This window comes from Heterodontus francisci, chromosome 25, assembly GCF_036365525.1.
Source record: "Heterodontus francisci isolate sHetFra1 chromosome 25, sHetFra1.hap1, whole genome shotgun sequence".
NCBI classification, from domain to species: domain Eukaryota; kingdom Metazoa; phylum Chordata; class Chondrichthyes; order Heterodontiformes; family Heterodontidae; genus Heterodontus; species Heterodontus francisci.
In genome coordinates this window covers 57,171,523-57,193,491 of record NC_090395.1, presented here as the reverse complement: position 1 = coordinate 57,193,491, position 21,969 = coordinate 57,171,523, and the positions used below count along the sequence as shown (strand labels likewise).

At 44.5% G+C, this 21,969-nt stretch overlaps 1 protein-coding gene across 1 annotated transcript in view; it reads right to left on the bottom strand.

Moving 5' to 3' along the window:
• The window catches only part of LOC137383881 (zona pellucida sperm-binding protein 3 receptor-like), a 61,925-nt gene that overhangs the window by 19,864 nt on the left and 20,092 nt on the right, over positions 1-21,969 (bottom strand). The window contains exons 7-10 of the mRNA XM_068057233.1: positions 20,957-21,142; positions 20,118-20,297; positions 12,296-12,475; positions 3,613-3,792 (exon numbers count right to left, since the gene is read on the bottom strand). Of these exons, the coding sequence (XP_067913334.1) occupies positions 3,613-3,792; positions 12,296-12,475; positions 20,118-20,297; positions 20,957-21,142 (726 nt within the window). The remainder of the gene's footprint in view (positions 1-3,612; positions 3,793-12,295; positions 12,476-20,117; positions 20,298-20,956; positions 21,143-21,969) is intronic.

Genomic DNA, 21,969 nt, shown 5'->3' with positions numbered 1-21,969 from the left:
ACTAAATCCATGCTGGCTTTCCTTAATAAACCTGCATTTGCCCAAGTGATTATTAATTTTGTGCAGAATTATCGTTTCTAGAAGCTTCCCCACCACTGAAATTAAACTTATTGGCCTTAGTTGCTGGGCTACAAGGGTGTAACATTTGCAATTCTCCAGTCCTCTGGCATCACCCCTGTGTCTGAGGAAGACTGGAAAATTAAGGCCAGTGCCTCCGCAATTTCCACTCTCACTTCCTTCAGTATTCTGGGATGCATCTCATCCGGTCCTGGTGCCTTATCAACTTCAGGTATAGATAGCTGATCCAATACCTCCTCCTTATCAATTTTCAAACCTTCAAATGTCTGAATACCTCCTCTTTCACCATGATCTTCTATTATTTGCTTTTTTAATTCCCCTCTATATTCGGCCTGGTTCTTGGTTGTATTATCCACCTTACATCTGTCCTAAGCACACTTTATCTTCTTCATCTCAATCTCTACCTCTTTCATCATCCAGGGAGCTCTATCTTTCCCCTTCATGGGAATATATACATGACTGTGCCTGAACTATCTCATCTTTAAAGGCAGCCCATTGTTCAGTTACCATTTCGACTGCAAACCTTTGTTCTCCTGACTACTCACAGTTAATTTGTCAGTCACACTGAGTTGACTCTCTTTTTCAGCATCACTGGATTTCAGATATAGCCTAGCAACTGAGAACACCCAATCTTTGAGCACTATTATCACCTTACCTGTGAACAGTATTAGGGAGTAACTAGGGATAAAGATTAAAAGGAGGTCCTGTTCTGATGAAAGGTCACAGACCTGAAATGTTAACTTTGCCTCTCTCTCCACAGATACTTCTAGACCTGCTGATTATTTCCAGCACTTTCTGTTTTTTTCCAGTTAAAAGGAGCCCATTGCTTTCACTTTTAAACATCATTTACATCCCACTGTATAGAACAGGCACAAGGCGTCTCTGTGCCTTTTACGCCTACCAAACATTGTGGAGCTAGGAACTGAACCTCGACTGCACCCAACAAAATTCTACTCCCACCATTAAATTCATTGTGCAATGAATGTCAAATGTGCAACACTCAATTTCTCTCTTCCAATGTCAGGTTACTGACCCCAAGAATGAACACTACTATATCAGTCACAAGGCAGCTTGCTAGAGGCCGGCTCACTTCAGACGGAGTTTGTTTATCTTCCCCAAAAAACCCACATGTTCCATTGGTAGCAGATGTGAAGAGGATACTTTGATTTCAGGCTTCCTCTCCACTCTGACATTCGGCTGATGGAATGGAGTGGGCGCTACAGATGTGCCCTTGCAGCCACAGGCAGCAGAATCCAGCCATGCAGGTCCCTCGGTACCTGGGTTTGAGATGGAAGAACCGCTACGTCCCAGTTGTGCTGACAGAGTGGACCCCCAGGAATTACAGGTCCATGGGATAGAATCTTACCACCTAATTTTCGGCTCGGGAACCCAAACATACAGACAGCAGGTCTTCCGGTTGCTCTTTCCAGAAGATTACTGATTAAATGCCCGATTCTGGGTTCACTGACTAATTAAGGAGGGTGGGCAGGATTACATAGCCATTTTGACAGAGGTAGGATTTTCAATTCAAGGGACCATGGCATGTTGCAGAAAAGCTCAAAAGCAATTGCAATTTCTGGGTTGCAACACTCAGAAATGGTGAGGAGACTTTGGAAGGCTTCCTACCACCATGGTCTCACACTCTTACCTGCAGGTTATGCTGAGGGAGCTGACAGGCTGCAGCGAGGTGATATCTATCAAGGACAGGAGGAAGAGGACAGCCTCTCCAAGCAAGCAGGCCTGGATGGAAGTAGCCGAGGAATTCAGCAGCAACAGGGTCTTCCCTCCAGCCTGCAGACTGTTTATCAAGAGGATCTAGGACCTCAGGATGGCATGACAAGTGAGTAGCATAACATTTTCAGCTGCCAAGCCACACACTCCAGCATTCCCAGCATTCTCCTGCACACCACGCCTCCGGTCAACATACCTTACATTTCCAAACACTCTTCTTCCCGCAGGCACCTGACATCCCCATCTGTGCAGCCAACACTCACACTCCCCCTCAGCCTAATGTTCTCTTATGCCCATGCTTCACAATCACCCTCCACAAACAGTTGCCTTCACTCCTCTGCACACAAGCCATCATGACCACTCACACCTCCCCGAATTCTCTCCCTGCAGGAAAAGACAGCACGCAACGTGGCGAGAGGTAGAGGCAGGTGATTGAGGGAGGTGAGGCGGTGGGTCTCCAGTGACTGGCACCTTGTCAGCCATTGGCAATATGTGCCCACCTGGTTCACTGGGAAGGCATTCCAGCACCATGAGGATGCAGATGTCAGGTGCGACCTGCCCTGATAGTATGAGGCTCCTGAGGCTCTGGTGCTCGCACCCATAGGGATAACTGGTCCTCTGTCTCCAGATCCTCTCTTGGGGCTCTCCAACTGTATCTCGGTGGCCATCCCCTCTTCCCTGTGGAGGAGCATGTGGCTGCGGAGAATACAGTGCTGCTTCTGGTGTTCCTTCAGCTGCAGCTGGAGCATATTGCAGTGGTAAGACCCCTGCCCTGGACCCCCAGCAGAGCTGAACAGTGGAGCTGCATAAATTGCATCCATGCTGCTCTGAAGGCTGGCAGCAGCAAAGTGCAGTTGAAGGTCGATGAGGAACTGATCAGGTGAAGTGCCGACCAAGTTAATTGGCAGTCACCTGTCAGGCAGTGATAGCACTCTGACAGGTGGAGTGCTTTGCAACACAACCTCTACCTGGCCATAAAGGCCTGCTACCTGACCCCGACGGACCTGACGACACGTGTTGGGTTCGGGTCGGGTCGGGTCGCACTTCCGGGTCTGGCATTCGGGCTCGGGTCGTGCCGGATCAGACACGCTCTATCACCACCCTCAGGTAAGTGACTTTAATGTTAATTTACTTTTTGGACCTTTAAGGTGGTTTTGCTACCGTTATTTTAAACTTGTGCAGGTAAGGAACAAAGTGAAAAACGGAAGGTAGGTTAACTGATGGTCAGTGAGGGGGGGAAAAAATGAAAGGACGGGCTGGGGCGGACTTGGGGTCCGATGGGGTTCTGTCGGGCTCGGGTCAGGTCTCATTTGCAGACCTGAGCAGGCCTTTAGCCGGCCACGCCTGCCGTACTTCTGTCTAACCGATTAAAGCCTTCACAGCTTGTCAGTTACACTGAGGATGTCCCTCCCACTGTGCTCTCGCCTTCTCCAACCTGCCAGGTTAGAGACACAGGGAGGGACAGCTAATCTGTTGGGTAAGACAGAATCCATTCACAAATCCCCTCTTAATTGCCTGCTTAACGACTTTAATTGCCTTCCCATCTCAGTCATGGGGTTTCGAGTTCACTCCCAACGTGCCCCTGGGAATGATGGAAGGAGGCGGGAGCATATTGAGATACTCACCTGACGGTATTGCTTTGAATTTTCCCGGCACACTGCCACCAAACCTGCCACTACCAGCCTGAGAAAACAACCACCCCCCTCCCCACCGCTCCCTCCCCACAATGGTATACAATACAATTGTTACATGTTTGTCTTATCATTCTCATTCTGTTATTAGTTTTACGAAGTGGCTCCTTACTTTCACGGCAGCTCGGTGGAGATGGCTGAAAGATGCCATTTTCGTCACATACAATTTCATTTTCACCATCCAGTTTGAAACCAGGATTGCAGCTATAGCGGACATGTTCTCCATATCTGTAAGAATGTTTATTTGGCGTTGTTTTGCCATTGACAACAGATGACCACAGATAACAAATAACTGCAAGAGAAGAAATCATTAGTTTTTACTTGGTAACTGATTCTACTTAGGTACGATGTTGTTACATTGGAATAGAAGATTATTCTTGTTTAATAGTTTTTTGATTTCACGTAATTTGCTTTTGAAGAACGAGCAGTGCCATCAAATTTAATGAAATTACCCTGGGTCTTATTTGTAACATCTTGCTATCCTCATTCTGCTAGAATGTCTCTTCAACAATTATCTGGATTGATGCAGTATAATTGGTTGACATGTTGGGATTTCACAACCAGCAGAATACAAATAATATTCACTAATAGAAGTCAGTCGTACGAGAGTTGTTTTTTAAAGCGTTAGGAACAGGAGTAGGCCATTCAGTTCCTCAAGCCATTCGATTATATCATGGCTGATCTGCAACAAAAGGTCCATTTATCTGTGTTCTATATCCCACTCCAAGGCTAATATATTCTTCCCCAGATGCAGTGTCCAGAGCTGAAAGCAGTATTTCAGATGGAGTCTGATCCAGCTCTATATACCTGATGCATAACTTTGTCCCTGGGCTGGAGAGTTGGGGGTGTTGTCATTTGGGGGAATCTCTGCAATGTAGGAGTAGTGTCTGAAAAGGGAGAAAATTTCTAAAATGTGAGCATTCTCTGAAATAAGAGACAGTCTCTGAAATGCGGGGGGGGGGGGGGGGGGGGCGGGCGATCTCAAAAATGCAGGTGAACTGTGAAATGGGGAATTCCTGAATTTCTCCTCTTCCTCGATTTCAGTTTCCCTCTCCCTGCTCACAAGTGGTTCTGGGCACATGTTGCACAAGAGCTGCTGATGCAAAATGGGAAATGCAATAACATTTGTTGAAGCCATATGATCAGATGCTAGTGATCAGGAATGACTTGATCGAATGTTACGTAGTCAAAATGTTTCAAACCTCCAGAAATGCCTCCATTCAGACTTCATCACTTGAGTAAACACTGATGGGGTGGGTGAATTGGATACATCAAGCGCTGTCAGTTATAGCAGTGACTTTCAAACTTTGCTGTGTGGGTGACCCGATGCGGATCCCTAATTTGTGGAAAGTTATTAAAGACTGAGTGAAATTTCCTTTGCTATGCTGCTTGATTTTGGTGGAAACAGCAGGAAAACAGAGTGTTGAGGTGGGCTGCCACTTCTTCACCCTGCCTCGAATTCATTCGCTGCCTCCGCCAGAACCACTGATTGCCGTCCCTTCCCACCTCATACATGCAAATTTCCCTCCTGTCCGCTTCGGTTACCTCTGCCCCCTTTGATGGAATGTGGGATAGGCCTGGTGTAGAGATGCCCAATTAAGGGCCTTTCCCACCGCCACTGGTATTAACCTAGCAGTGGACAGGCCTCTTGCCACGCGGGAGCACAATGAGTAAACCTGTGCTGATTGCTTGCCAGCGCCCGGGGCAGTGAGTGGGTTCCTCATTCAAAAGCTCAGTTCCTGATTGAGGGAGCAGCTGAAAGCCACCTCCACAACCATGCTGCCGACCTCGTACACACCCTACCCCCTCGACTCCCACCCCGCGGAACCCCTCCCGCAATCACTCACCTTTGTCCTGGGCCTCGGGTGGGTGCATTACTGGCAGCAGTCACCACCTTCCAGGTGGTGCTGCTGAGTAAAACCGGCAGTTATCAGTGAGTAGGACTTCTGCCCCCAGGGTGCTTAATCCCGGTGAGTGCCCAGTTAAGTGCCTGATTGGCTCGTATTCAATGGCACAGACACACATAGAAGATGAAATAGATAGAGAAAGGAAAGAGGAAAGTGATTTTTAGTTGGGGGGGGGGGGACGGGGGGAAAGGTTACTGTAAACCTGTTGAATTATCTTCACCATGGGAAAGAAATCAGAGTGTCTCCTAATAGGAAGTGAGATGTGACACAATTTTACCTTAAAACAAAGACAGCCAGAGAGAGAGCAAGACTGACCCTGAAGGTGAAGCTACTTGTAACTGCTGATATTCCAGCAAGCCAGAAAACACATGCCCTTTTCAAAAAAATCCGACATCTACATTATACAGCAGAGAGAGCTGGAAGTGAACCACCATCTTCAACAGAACCTTCAATGAAGAGAGAAATCTACAATCAAATCAGGCTTGCAACCATCCAGAACTCGAGTCTGAAGAGAATTTAACAGGTTTATCATAAACCTTTCTACCCTGACTAAAAACCACTTTCCTCTTTCCCTTCTCTATCAGTTTCTTCTTGTGTGTGAGTGTGTGCACGAGCGAATACAAGAGTGGATGCTGTTGCGACCATTTCGGAATAAGGCGTATTGATCAATAAACAAGTGACTTTCTGTTTGTAAAACCTACAAGAAAACCTGTCACTGTGTCTATTTGAAAAATAAAACACCAAGGGGCTAAATTCTTAATACAAGTATACTTGCTGTGGGCAGGTGAGGAATTGAACACTGAGAACCACCCACTTCACACCACATGGTCGTAACAGTTTCAAAATTACTACATGAGACCCTGTATAATTTTCTGCACTTGCAGTGTGCTCAATATGTGGAAGAAAGACCTTTTCTGATCAGTGATACTTTATTAATTAACTCTAACAAAAAGAGCTGGCTAAATATTAGCTTAGTAATGGCTTTGTGAGGTACAGGTATAATACAGACAGTGATAGACATAGACTGGGGTAACTGGTGTTGCAGTTGGACATGACAGCTTGCTACTTGTGGAGGACAGCCAGGCGCAGCTGAATAAGGAGTTCTGTCGATGAATATAAAGCCTGGAATTACACAAGTACTTGTGCGCATTGAGGAATATTCATACAGAATTTTATGGCAGTATATTAAACAGGTGGTAAACAATAAAAAATTGAATACATATGATCTTTGGAAGAATCAGATTTGCTGGGACAAGTGACATTTTGTTACTTAACTTGCACGTGTGCCATTAACTTTTAAATGAACATCTGAAGATGTTTGGCAGTAAATCACCAGCTGGAATGTGCAACATCTATTGTTTTATGGTAATTATCGGTGTTTTGCACAGAGCCTGTACCAAAAGAAACCAAACACCTGCATAGATGGTTCCTTTCACAATTGAAAACACTGCCCCCAAATTTCTTCGCTTTTTTCAGCACAATGACATGTCATGCCAATTGTTAGTGCAAAATATGGAGGAAGTCTGAATGAGAACACCTTACGTCAGTTTATAATTTACATAACTATTTATTCAATCGTTTTCACTGATTCAGTGAAAGCACTGCTAAAAACCACTAATGGGTATCTACCAATAACTTGGCAATGGTGAACTGACGTAAAATGAATGCTTCATGAAAACTGCCAGGACATCAGCATTTATTCGCAGTATCCAATGCAGATATTGAACTTTGATGGAATAACATTCCATGCGGTTCATCAACAGGATGTCGGGTGAGATGGCTTCGTTATCTGACACTGTTGATTTCTGGGAGGCCTGCTGTTCAAAAAAAAAATCTAGTATTCTATCTTGTTGTTCCTCGGGAAAGGTCTTGAGCCAAAGCAGCAGCAGATAACCTTGGTCTCCCAAGATCTGAACCCTGAGAAGATGGGGTATCTACCAATACCCCAGCATGGTGGACTGGTTAAAATGAATGCATCATGCCTACTGCCAGGAAATCAGCATTCACCCCCAGTATCTAATGCAGGTATTGAACTTTGATGGAATGAAAGCCTATGTGGTTCAACTACAGGATATCATGCTGGAGCATGTCGGGCCACATGGCTGTGTTTAATGACAGCCTTGATTTATGGCAAACCTGCTATTCAGAAAAAAAGCTACTATTCTATTATCTTGTTCCTTTATGTCCACTTGGAAAATAATGTATCTGCTTGTTGTGGCGAAAAAAAGATACAGTCACTTGTTTTATGCAGCGATGCACTGTAGATTAATTGCTGTTCTTAATGTCCTCGCTGACCCCTTGCATTCATTGTGACTGGAAGTGTGGTGCATGTGTGTGAGTTAGGTTACAGGTTCTTCCACACACATTGTGCAACTGGTGAATTGCAGCCTCCAGAAACAATGTTACTCTAAAGACTTAATTCATTCATTTGTGGCGTATATATTTAGTTGGCAGAGTAATAGCAGGTATGTGCATTCCTTCTGTAAGCATACTGCACTTCCTTGCCATCTGAATGTTCTCCCTGGTTCTTCAAATGGTGCACATCCAATGGGATTCCCAATCTGATACCTATTGTACTAAGAGGAATAGTGAGATCAGAGAACTGTAAGTAACTATCCAGCACTCCTAAAAAGCTCCTGGATCACGTTCTGCCCTATCACACTAATAAATATTTACATTTCACAGAATTGTTACATCACAGGAGGCGGCCATTTGGCCCATAGAGTCTGCACTGGCTCTCCAAAGGATCAATTCACCTTGTGCCACTTCCCTGCCTTCTCCCTGTAGCCCTGCAAATTTTTCCATTTCTCTACAAACCTTCCTCCAGCCCTAAGAACATCCATTAACTCCTACTCTCTGTTTCAGGTCACTCAGCCAATTTCTTATCCATGTTGCTACTGTCCTTTGTATTCCATGAGCTATATCTGTGCTCACAAGTCTGTTGTATGGCACTTTATCAAGTGCCTTTTAGAAGTCCATGTACACGACATCAACAGCATTAACTTCATCAACCCTCTCTGTTACCTCACCCAAAAACTCCAGCAAGTTAGTTAAGAATGATTTGCCCTTACTAAATCCATGCTGGCTTTCCTTAATAAACCTGCATTTGCCCAAGTACTTATTAACTTTGTCCAGAATTATCGTATCTAGAAGCTTCCCCACCACTGAAATTAAACTGATTGGCTTTAGGTGCTGGGCTTATATTTACACCCTTTTTTGAACAAGGGTGTAACATTTGCAATTCTCCAGTCCTCTGGCATCACCCTTGTGTCTAAGGAAGACTGGAAAATTATGGCCAGTGCCTCCGCAATTCCCACTCTCACTTCCCTCAGTATCCTTGGATGCACCTCATCCGGTCCTGGTGCCTTATCAATTTTAGGTACTGACAGCCGATCCAATACCTCCTCCTTATCAATTTTCAAATCTTCAAGTGTCTGAATACCTTCTCTTTCACCATGATCTGTGCAGAATTTTCTTCCTTTGTAAAGGCATGTGCAAAGTATTTATTTAATACTCAGCTATGCCCCTGCCTTCATGTATAAATCCCCTTTTGGGTCCCGAATTGGCCCTACTCCTTCTTTTACCACCTTTTTACTATTTATATGCCTAACAAAGACTTTTGGATTTCCTTTTATGTTAGCTTCCAGTTCCTTTTCACTCTTTCTCTCTGCTTCTATTATTTGCTTTTTTAATTCCCTTCCATATTTAGCCTGGTTCTTGGTTGTATTATCCACCTGATATCTGTCCTAAGCACACTTTTTCTTCTTCATCTCAATCTCTACCTCTTTCATCATCCAGGGAGCTCTACCTTTCCCCTTCATGGGAATATATACATGACTGTGCCTGAACTATCTCATCTTTAAAGGCAGCCCATTGTTCAGTTACCATTTCGACTGCAAACCTTTGTTCTCCTAACTACTCACAGTTAATTTGTCAGTCACACTGAGTTGACTCTCTTTTTCAGCATCACTGGATTTCAGATATAGCCTAGCAACTGAGAACACCCAATCTTTGAGCACTATTATCACCTTACCTGTGAACAGTATTAGGCAGTAACTAGGGCTAAAGGTTAAAAGGAGGTCCTGTTCTGATGAAAGGTCACAGACCTGAAATGTTAACTTTGCCTCTCTCTCCACAGATACTTCTAGACCTGCTGATTATTTCCAGCAATTTCTGTTTTTTTCTAGTTAAAAGGAGCTCATTGCTTTTACTTTTAAACATCATTTACATCCCACTGTATGGAACAGGCACAAGGCGTCTCTGTGTCTTTTCCGCCTACCAAACATTGTGAAGCTAGGAACTGAACCTCGACTGCACCCAACAAAATTCTACTCCCACCTTTAAATTCATTGTGCAATAAATGTCAAATGTCCAACACTCAATTTCTCTCTTCCAATGTCAGGCTACTGACCCCAAGAATTAACACTACTATATCAGTCACAAGGCAGCTTGCTCGAGGCTGGCTCACTTCAGACGGAGTTTATTTATCTTCCCCGAGTGATGCGCATGTTCCATTGGTAGCAGATGATACTTTGATTTCAGGCTTCCTCTCCACTCTGACATTCGGCTGATGGAATGGAGTGGGCGCTACAGATGTGCCTATGCAGCCACAGGCAGCAGAATCCAGCCATGCAGGTCTCTCGGTACCTGGGTTTGAGATGGAAGAACTGGTATGTCCAACTTGTGCTGACAGAGTGGACCCCCAGGAATTACAGGTACATGGGATGGAATCTTACCGCCTAATTGGTTGGTGGAGCATCGCGACCATTTTCGGCTCGGGCACCCAAACATACAGACAGCAGGCCTTCCGGTTGCTCTTTCCAAAAGATTACTAATTAAATGTCCGATTCTGGGTTCCCCTGACTAATTAGGGAGGATTACATAGCCATTTTGACAGACGGAAGATTTCCAATTAAAGGGACCATGGCATGTTGCAGAAAAGCTCAAAAGCAATTGCAATTTCTGGGCTGCAGCACTCACAAAAATGGTGAGGAGCCCTTGGAAGGCTTCCCACCACCAGGGTCTCACACTGTTACCTGGAGGTTCAGCTGAGGGAGCTGACAGGCTGCAGTGAGGTGATCTCGATCAAGGACAGGAGGAAGAGGACAGCCTCTCCAAGCAAGTAAGCATTGATGTATGTGGCTGAGGAAGTCAGCAGCAACAGTGTGCTCCTCCAACCTGGAGACTGTTTATCAAGAGGATCTAGGACCTTAGGAGGGCAGGACAAGTGGGTGGCATAACATTTTCAGCTGCCAAGCCACACACTCCAGCCTTCCCAGCATTCTCCTGCACAGTACCTCTCAGGTCAACACACCTTACATTTTCAATCACTCCTTAGAGCAGAGAAGGCTGAGGGGGGACATGATTGAGGTATACAAAATTATATGGGGCACTGATAGGTTAGACAGGAAGAAACTTTTTTCCTTAGCAGAGGGATCAATAACCAGGGGGCATAGATTTAAGGTAAGAGGCAGGAGGTTCAGAGGGGATTTGAGGAATTTATTTTTCACCCAGAGGGTGGTTGGAATTTGGAACACACTGCCTGAAGTGAGTGGTAGAGGCAGGAACCCTCACAACATTTAAGAAGTATTTAGATGAGTACTTGAAATGCCATAGCATACAAGGCTACGGATCAAATGCTGGAAAATGGGATTAGAATAGTTAGGTGCTTGATGGCCGGTATGGACATGATGGGCCAAAGGGCCTGTTGCTGTGATGTATAACTGTATGACTCTTCCTGCAGGCACCTAACATCCCCATCTGGACAGCCAACACTCACACTTACCCTCAGCCTAATGTCCTCTTGTGCCCATGTCTCACAATCACCCTCCACAAATAATTGCCTTCACTCCTCTGCACACAAGCCATCATGACCACTCACACCTCCATGCATTCTCTCCCTGCAAGAAAAGAGAGCACACAAGTTGGCGAGAGGCAGAGGCATGTGATTGGAGGAGGCGAGGGGGTGGGTCTCTGGTGACAGGCACCTTGACTGCCATTGGCAATGTGTGCCCTCCTAGCCCACTGGGAAGGCGTTCCAGCACCATGAGGATGTAGATGTCAGGTTCTACCTGCCGCGATAGCCTGAGACTCCTGAGGCCTTGGTGCTCACACAGGTAGGGATAGCTGGTCCTCAGCCTCTAGCTCCTCTATTGGGGCTCTCACCTTCTTCCAACTGTATCCATCCCCTCTTCCCTGTGGAGGGGCATGTGGCTGAGAAGATGGTGGTGCTGCTGGTGTTCCTCCAGCAGCATCTGCAGCATGTTGCAGTGGTAAGCCCCCTTCCTTAGACCCCCAGCCGAGGTGAACAGTGGAGCTGCATAAACTGCATCCATGCCGCCCTGAAGGCTGGCAGTAGGGAACTTCAGCTGAAGGTAGGTGAGGAACTGATCAGGTGAAGTGCCGAACAAGTTAGTTGGCAATCACCTGTCAGGCAGTGATAGCACTCTCTGACAGGTGGAGTGCTTTGCAACACAGCCTCTCACCTGGCCATGCCTTCTGCACTTCAGTCTAACTGATTAAAGTCTTCACAGCTTGTCAGTTACACTGAGGATGTCCCTCTCACTGTGCTCTTGCCTTCTCCATCCTGCTGGGTTAGAGACAAAGGGTGGGACAGCTCACCTGTTGGGAAAGACGGAACCCATTCACAAATCCACTCTTAATTGCCTGCTTAATGACTTTAATTGCGTTCCCGTCTCAGCCACGGGGTTGCGAGTTCACTCCCAACCTGGTGCATGGGAAAGATGCGGGAGCATGTTGAGATACTGGACTCGCGGCATAGTTTTGAATTTTCCCGGCATCCTGCCTCCACCGGCCTGAGAAAACAATTGTCACAGGTTTGTCTTATCATTCTCATTCTGTCATTAAGTTTAAGAAGTGGCTCCTTACCTTCACGGCAGGTCGGTGGAGATGGCTGAAAGATGCCATTTTCTTTACATACAATTTCGTGTTCACCAACCAGTTTGAAACCATGATTGCAGCTATAGCGGACACGTTCTCCAAATCTGTAAGAATGTTTATTTGGCGTGCTCCTGCCATTGGCAATAGATGACTGCAGATAACAAATAACTGCAAGAGAGGAATGCATTAGTCTTCACTTGGTAACTGATTGTGCTTAGGTATGACATTGTTACATTGAAATAGAAGATTATTCCTGTTTAATAGTTTTTTGATTTCATGCAATTTGCTTTTGAAGAAGATGCAGTGCCATCAAATTGAATGAAATTACCCTGGGTCTAATTTGTAACATCTTGCTCTCCTCATTCTGTCAGAATGTCTCTTCAACAATTATCTGGATTTATTCAGTGTAAGTGGTTGACATTCTGGGATTCCACAATCAGCAGAATACAAATGATATTCACTAACAAAAGTCAGTTGTATGAGAGTTGGTTCTTAAAGTGTTTGGAACAGGAGTAGGCCATTCAGTTCCTCAAGCCATTCGATTAGATCATGGCTGATCTGCAACAAAAGCTCCATTTATCTGCTTTTGTTCTATATCCCACTCCAAGGCTAATATATTCTTCCACAGATACACTGTCCAGAGCTGAAAGCAGTATTTCAGATGGAGTTTGATCCAACTCTTTATACCTGATGCATAACTTTGTCCCCTTTGTATTCCTCTCCTCTTAAGATAAAATCCATCGTTCTATTAGCTTTTTTGATTGCTTATAGTACCTGTCTACTAGCTTTTCATGGTTTGTGTATTTGCACTCCCAAACCTCTTTGCTCTTCTACAGTTCCTCGTTTCGTTCTACTTGGAGCCTCTGGTTTGATGATGTCAAATGCAAAGACATGCAAGTGTGTAGAGTGCAGTTGGTAGAGGGCTGGAGAGTTGGGGGAGTTGGCATTTGGGGGAATCTCTGCAATGTAGGGGTGGTGTCTGAAAAGGGAGACAATTTCTATAATGTTAACATTCTCTGAAATAAGAGACAGTCTCTGAAATGGGGCGGGTGGGGTGGCGGGGGGGACGATCTCAAAAATGCAGGTGAACTGTGAAATGGGGAATTCCTGAATTTCTCCTCTTCCTCGCTTTCAGTTTTCCTCTCCCTACTCGCAAGTGGTTCTGGGCACATGTTGCACAAGAGCTACTGATGCAAAATGGTAAATGCAATAACATTTGTTGAAGCCATATGATCAGATGCTAGTGATCAGGAATGACTTGATCAAATGTTATGTGGTCAAAATGTTTCATGATCAAACCTCCAGAAATGCCTCCATCCAGACTTCATCACTCGAATAAACACTGATGGAATGGGCTAATTGGATACAGAAAATGCTGTTATGGATAGAAGTGACTTTCAAACTTTTCTGTGTGGGAGACCCTAGGCGAATCCCTAATTTGTCGAAACTTATGAAAGACTGGATTGAATTTTCCTTTGCTATGCTGCTTGATTTTGGTGGAAATAGCAGGAAAACAGAGTGGTGAGGTGGGCTGCCACTTCTTCACCCTGCCTCGAATTCATTCGCTGCCTCTGCCAGAACCACTGATGGCCGCTCCTTCCCACCTCATACATGCACATTTCCCTCCTCTCCCCTCCGGCTACCTCTGCTCCCTTTGGTTGAAGGTGGGATAGGCCCGGAGTAGAGATGCCCAATTAAGGGCCTTTCCCGCTGCCACTGGTATTAACCCAGCAGTGCACAGGCCTGTTGCCACAAGGGAGCACAACGAGTAAACCTGTGCTGATTGCTTGCCAGCTCCAGGGGCAGGGAGAGGGTTCCTCATTCAGAAGCACAGTTCCTGATTGAGGGAGCCACTGAAAGCCACCCCCAATCATGCTGCCGACCTTGTACACACCCCACCCCTTCGACCCCAAACCCGTTGAACCCCTCCAGCGGTCACTCACCTTTGCCCTGGGTCCTTCAATAATCCTGACCCTTGGGTGGGTGCATTACTGGCAGCAGCCACCGCCTTCCGGGTGGTGCTGCTGAGTGAAACAGCTGCCAACCTCTGATTGGCCAGCAGTTATCAGTGAGTACGACTTCCGCCCCCAGGGTCCTTAATCTCAGTGAAGTCCAGCTAGTGCCCAGTTAAGTGCCTGATTGGCTCGTATTCACTTGCGCAGATACACATACAAGAAGAAACAGATAGCGAAGGGAAAGAAAAAAGTGGTTTTTAGTGTGGGGAGAAAGGTTACTATAAACCCGTTGAATTATCTTCAGACTCGAGTTCCTGATGGTTGCAGGCCTGATATGATTGTAGCTTTCTCTCTTGATTGAAGATTCTGTTGAAGATGGTGGGTCACTTCCAGGTCTCTCTGCTGTATAATGTAGATGTCATATTTTTTTCAGCACGGCATGTGTTTTCTGGCTTGCTGGAATGTCAGCAGTTACAAGTAGCTTCACCTTCAGGGTCCGTCTTGCTCTCTCTCTGGCTGTCTTTGTTTTATGGTAAAACTGTGTCACCTGTCACCTCCAGTTAGGAGACACGCTGGTTTCTTTCCCATGGTGATCGCTCAATGGCCTAAGATGTGGCTACTTCACACTTTGTTTTAGGAAAAGACATTGAATTCAGAAGAAGAATTGATGCAGGGTGCTCGCAAGCTCATCACCTATTGCTTACATTAAATACCACCAATAGATTTTGAGAATAGAACTGGAACAGTGGTTTGTCACACACATCAAAAGTGCAATGATACAACATTCAAGAACTAACTCTGAAGGGTTATGAAAACTAGACTTTGTCTTTAAAAATGAACCTTTATTTCAAAATGTGAATGATAGTCCAAAATGGCCACCAAAGAAAAAGCAGATTAGTCTTTTATGCATCTAAAAAGTCTGACAAAGACAAAGGACAAATCTTCAAAGCCAAAACGTGTTAATGGAACCCATCTTCCACGTATCCTAAAAACATTCCAGAATTGAACATCTTCTTCTAAAACAAAGGATATATGAAGTAGCCATGTCTTGTGTGATCACCATGGGAAAGAAACCAGACTGACTCCTAACAGGAAGTGAGAGGTGTCATAGTTTTACCTTAAAACAAAGACAGTCAGAGAGAGAGCATGACCGAGAAGGTGAAGCTACTTGTAACTGCTGGCATTCCAGCAAGCCAGAAAACACATGCCCTGCTGTGTTTGCAAGTTCTCCCTGTGACTGCATGGGTTTTTGCCAGGTGCTCCGGTTTCCTCCCACCGCCAAAGACTTGCAGGTGATAGGTAAATTGGCCATTGTAAATTGCCCCTAGTGTAGGTAGGTGGTAGGGAATATGGGATTACTGTAGGGTTAGTATAAATGGGTGCTTCTTGGTCGGCAGAGACTCAGTGGGCCGAAGGGCCTGTTTCAGTGCTGTATCTCTAAATAAATAAATCCGACATCTACATTATACAGCTGGACGTGAACCACCATCTTCAACAGAACCATCAATCAAGAGAGAAATCTACAATCATATCAGGCCTGCAACCATCTAGAACTCGAGTCTGAAGAAAATTCAACGGGTTTATCATAAACCTTTCTCCCCCGACTAAAAACCACTTTCCTCTTTCCCTTCTCTATCTGTTTCTTCTTGTGTGTGTGCACGAGTGAATACAAGAATGGATGCTGTTGCGACCATTTCGGGATAAGGCGTATTGATCAATAAACAAGCGACTTTCTGTTTGTAAAACCTACAAGAAAACCTGTCACTGTGTCTATTTGAAAAATAAAACACCAAGGGGCTAAATTCTTAATACAAGTATACTTGCTGTGGGCAGGTGAGGACTTGAACACTGAGAACCACCCACTTCACATCACATGGTCGTAACAGATTCAAAATGACTAAATGAGACCCTGTATAATTTTCTGCACTTGCAGTGTGCTCAATATGTGGAAGTGGGACCTTTTCAAATTAGTAATGCTTTATTAATTAACTCTAACAAAAAGAGCTGGCTAAATATTAGCTTAGTAATGGGTTTGTGAGGTACAGGTATAATACAGACAGTGATAGACATAGACTGGGGTAACTGGTGTTGCAGTTGGACATGACAGCTTGCTAATTGTGGAGGCAGCCAGGCGCAGCTGAATAAGGAATTCTGTAAATGCATATAAAGCCTGGAATTACACAAGTACTTGTGTGCATTGAGGAATGTTCACACAGAATCTTCTGGCAGTATATTAAATAGGTGGGTAACAATAAAAAATAGAATACATTTGATCTTTGGAAGAATCAGATTTGCTGGGACAAGTGACATTAGAGTCATGGAGTTATACAGCACAGAAACAGGACCTTCAGCCCATTGTGTCTGTGCTGGCCATCAAGCACCTAACTATTCTAGTCCCATTTTCCAGCACTTGGCCCGTAACCTTGTATGCAGTAGCGTTTCAAGTGCTCATCTAAATACTTCTTAAATGTTGTGAGGATTCCTGCCTCTACCACCACTTCAGGCAGTGTGTTCCAGATTCTAATCACCCCCTCTGGGTGAAATTTTTTTTTCTCAAATCCCCGCTAAACCTCCTGCCGCTTACCTTAAATCTATGCCCCCTGGTTATTGACCCCTTCGCTAAGGGAAAAAAGTCTCTTCCTATCTAACCTATCAATGCCCCTCATAATTTTGTATACCTCAATCATTTGCCCCCTCATCCTCCTCTGCTCTAAGGAAAACATCCCTAGCCTATCCAGTCTCTTTTAATAGCTGAAATGTTCCAGCCCAGGCAACATCCTGGTGAATCTCCTCTGCACCCTCTCCAGTTCAATCACATCCTTCCTATAGCGTGGTGACCAGAACTATACACAATATTCCAGCTGTGGCCTAACTCGCGTTTTATACAGCTCCATCATAAACTCCCTGCTCTTACATTCTATGTCTCGGCTAATAAAGGCAAGTATCCCATATGCCTTCCTAACCACCTTATGTGCTGCTGTGCTGCTGCCTTCAGTGATCTATGGACAAGTACAGCAAAGTCCCTCTGACCTACTGTACTTCCCAGGTCCTACCATCCATTGTATAATCCATTGCCTTGTTAGTTCTCCCAAAAAGCATCACCTCACACTTCTGGGGATTAAATTCCATTTGTCACAGCTCCGCCCATCTTAATCGTCCTGTAATCTAAGGCTTTCCTCCTCACTATATACGACACCACCAATTTTCATGTCATCTGCGAACTTACTGATCATACTTCCTATATTCACGTCTAAATCATTAATGTACACTACAAACAACAAGGGTCCCAACACCGGCGCAGTGGTTAGCACCGCAGCCTCACAGCTCCAGCGACCCGGGTTCAATTCTGGGTACTGCCTGTGTGGAGTTTGCAAGTTCTCCCTGTGTCTGCGTGGGTTTCCTCCGGGTGCTCTGGTATCCTCCCACATGCCAAAGACTTGCAGGTTGATAGGTAAATTGGCCATTAGCAATTGCCCCTAGTATAGGTAGGCGGTAGGGGAATATAGGGACAGGTGGGGATGTGGTAGGAATATGGAATTAGTGTAGGATTAGTATAAATGGGTGGTTGATGGTCAGCACAGACTCGGTGGGGCAAAGGGCCTGTTTCAGTGCTGTACCTCTAAACTAAACTAAACTGGTCACTGGTCACAGGCTTCCACTCGCAAAAACAACCCTCGACCATTACCTCTGTTTCCTGCCACCAAACTAATTTTGGATGCAATTTGCCAAATTGAATGGTTAATGGTTAAAAAGGAGGCTACTGCTTTCACTTTTAAAAATCATTTACATCCTACTGTGTATTCCAGGCACAAGGTGGCTTTGTGCCTTTTACCTCTACTGAACATTCTGGAAACTGAAACTTGACTGCACCCAGCAAAAATCTGCTCCTGCTATTAAATACATTGTGCAATGAGTGTCAAATGTGCAACACTCAATTTCTCTCTCCCACTGTCAGGTTACTGCCCCAAGAATTAACACTACTATATCAGTCATAAGGCAGCTTTCAAGAGGCAGGCTCGATTCTGAAGGAGTTTATCTTCCCCAAGTGACCCGTATGTTCCACTGAGAGCAGATGTGATGAGGATACTTTTATTTCCGGCTTCCTCTCCACTCTGATGTTTGACCAATAGAATGAAGTGGGCATTGCAAATGTGCCCTTGCAGCCACAGGCAGCCAAATCCAGCCATGCAGGTCCTTCCATCCTTGCCATTTGATATGGGAGAACCGCTTTGTCCCACTTGGCCAATAGAATGGACCCTCAGGAATTTCAAGTCCATGGTATACACAATTGCTACAGCTTTTTCTTTTCACTCTGTCATTCGATTTAAGAAGTGGCTCCTTACTTTCTTGGTGTAAACAGCAGGAAAATGGACTGGTGGGACCTACTGCCATTTCTTCACCCTATCCTTGATTTCCTTGTCCCTGCCCCTGCCAGAAACACTGATGGCCACCACCTTCTCCAACATCTCTCCACTCTCAACCAACTGGGTGTGGCATTCTTATCTATCTAATCATAGCCAGAGTATAACTTTCAATAGCTTCTCTTCACGCTCTCACACTGTTACCTCTAGTGTCCCCCAAGGACTGATCCTTGGCCGCCTCCTATTTCTCATCTACATGCTCCCCCTCAGCGACATCATCCGAAAGCACAGCACTAGTTTTCACATATACAATGATGACACTCAGCTTTACCCAACAACCACCTCTCTCAACTACTCCACTGTTATGAAATTATCAGACTGCTTATCTGACATCCAGTGCTGCAGAAGCAGAAGTCTCCTCTAATTCAATACTGAGAAGCCATTGTCTTCAGTCTCCCCCCTAAATGCCGTTCCATAGTCACCGATTCCATCCCTCTCCCTGGCTACAGTCTGGGACTGAACCAGACTGTTCGCAGTTATGGTATCATATTTGACCCCAAAAGATCTTCCGACCTCGTATCTGTACCATCAATATCACAGCCTTTTTGCACCTCTGTAACACTGCTGACTTCGCCCTGCCTCAGCTCAACTACAGCTGAAACCCTCATTCATGCCTTTGTTACCTCTAGACTTGACTATTTTAAACCATTCCTCGCTAGCCTCCCACATTCCATCTTCCTTAAACTCTGCTGTCCTTACTCGCACCAAGTCTCATTCACCTATCCGTCCTGTGCTCGTTGACCTACATTGGTTCCTGGTCAAGCAATGCCTCAATTTTAAAATTCTCATCCTTGTTTTTCAACTCCTCCATGGCCTCACCCTTCCACTTCTCTGTAATCTCCTCCAGCCCCACAACCCTTTGAGATATCTGTGCTCATCTAATTCAAGACTCTTGTGGATTCCTGATTTTAATTGCTCCACCATTGGGTTCAACTGTCTATTCCCTGAACTCTGGAATTCCCTCTTGAACCTCTCTGCCTTTCTTTTTTCCTTTAAGATACTCCGTAAAACGTAACTCTCTGACGAAGCTTTTCAGCATTTGCCTAATATCATTTTATGTGGCTTGGTGTCTAATTTTGCTTTAGAACGCTCTTGTGAATGACCTTGGGATGTTTTATTACTTTAAAGACACCAAATACATATAGGGGGTTGTTGTAAATCCCACTCTTTACCCAGACCCAATTGTTTAGCTGATTTTTACATTCTGGTATATACCAATGCAATTGTTAGGAAATTTTGGCGTAAATTGTCTTCAACAAGATTGGTGTAAAAACAGGCATATATTTTGTCATAATTTCCATATAAGTGGGATTGAGGAAATTCTGGGCCATCATCTTCCAAACAGAAAGCGTTTCAAAACATGATGCACAAATACTTTTGAACTATCTTCAGGCCTTTCTTTTCTGTGTTTAGGTTTAAGAAATGGTTACCTACTTGGTTTGCAGGAAGGTGGAGGCGGCTCATATGTGTTATTCTTCATGCATTGAATGACATTGCTGCCGACTAGTTTAAAACCTCTATGGCAGTTGTAGGTGATTTCTTCATACAACTTGTATATAGTTTTCTTGTTTGTTATTATTGCTCCAGGCGTAATCATAGGTGGATAGCATCCAGCTGCCAAGACAGCAATACATTAGTCTCAACTAGGTAAAAAGTTTATACTTGGGAAAATTCACCAACTCTTCCATTTGAGATAGTGATCTCTTACCTTCTGTCAATGATTTGTTATTTTATGCCTCCACTGTGCCGATAAAACTCAGCTTAACAGTTCCTCCTGCTCTCTTTTTGCAGAGAGAGTGAGAGAACATCCTGGACGCAAACATCTTCAGTAGGTTCATCAATAACTTTGCCTTCATTATAATAACTGGAATGGGCATAATCACATACAATTCTACAGTGTTCAGCTCCATTCACAACTCCTCTAATAACAAATTAGCCCATTCCAGCATACAGTGGGACTTGGAGTGGTAGGTAACTACCGGCATATAAATACCAGGCAATGACCTTCTCAAACAGGAAAGGCACCTCTCTTGGATATTCAACAGCATTCTCATTATTTAGACCCCAACATCAACATCCTGGAAGGGGCTGGTCACCGCAGAGCAGCAGTTTAACTGGACCAATGATATCAACAACATGGCTACAAGAACAGGGCAGATGTCGGGGGGTCCATATGGTTAATATTGAGGCCATTGTCCAATATCTGCAAAGTAATAATCTTTTGAAAAATGATCATTTGATTCTATACTTAAGTTTAATAAATGTTTACTTACATAGTTTGCAGGTTGGTGGTGATGGCAGAAATTCACTGTTCTCAGTACATTCAATGATATTGCTGCCGACCAATTCAAAACCATAATTGCACCTGTAGGTTATTGTTTCACGATATTTGTATCTGGGTCCAAATCCTGCTACTATTTGGCCATTTGCAAGCGAATTTGGTTGAATACAACTGACAGCTGCCAAGAAAGCAGTACATTAATCTCCACAGGTAATTGATGGGCATATAAGTTGCTACATGTGTACAATGATAGATCTTTCAAATATCTGATTTTTTTGATGGAGGCAGCTTTTTTTTTTAAAAAAAAGACCGTAATTTCATCAAATCAAATTAGGTTCACTTCAAAATGTAGATTTACCAAGTTATGTACGCAAACAATTTGCACTGTAAGGGACCTGGCCACATATTATCTTTGTTCTATTTAGTAGCTATTTATGTCTTCTGTAGCACATTGAAATCTATGTGGTGGATGCAGTCAAGTTTACTCATGCAGGTGACATGTAGCCCACATTCTTTGTGCACTATGTGAAGAAGCCAACCAAACCTGCAATGATTTTTATGGAGCTAGCTCTGGAGCAGCTAAATATAATCGGACAATGTTCATGGGCAGAGGAGCTGTATGGCAAGAGTAAATGTTTAACAGGAGGGATCACAGCACTGTGATGATGAAAACAGCAGGCTGCATGGCAGGAAATTTTCACCAGGGCAAACGCTGGTGCAATGACTACTGCACTGTCAGAATGAATTCCATGATTGGTGGGAGGTAACAAAAATAAGGTCTTAATCTCCCAATTGTACTAAATTACAATTTAGTGCCAAGTACCTATGAAGTGGATGAAGAAAGGATCTGTAGCACCAGGAAAAGGAGCATCAATCACTTGGGGAAGCTGCATCATCATTTCAATTTCAAGAATACATGCACTTCTTTATGTACAGCTACTTTAAGTACAGCTATAGATGGAGGAGGGATGATAAGGTGCACATGGGTTGATGAAGCGACCAATG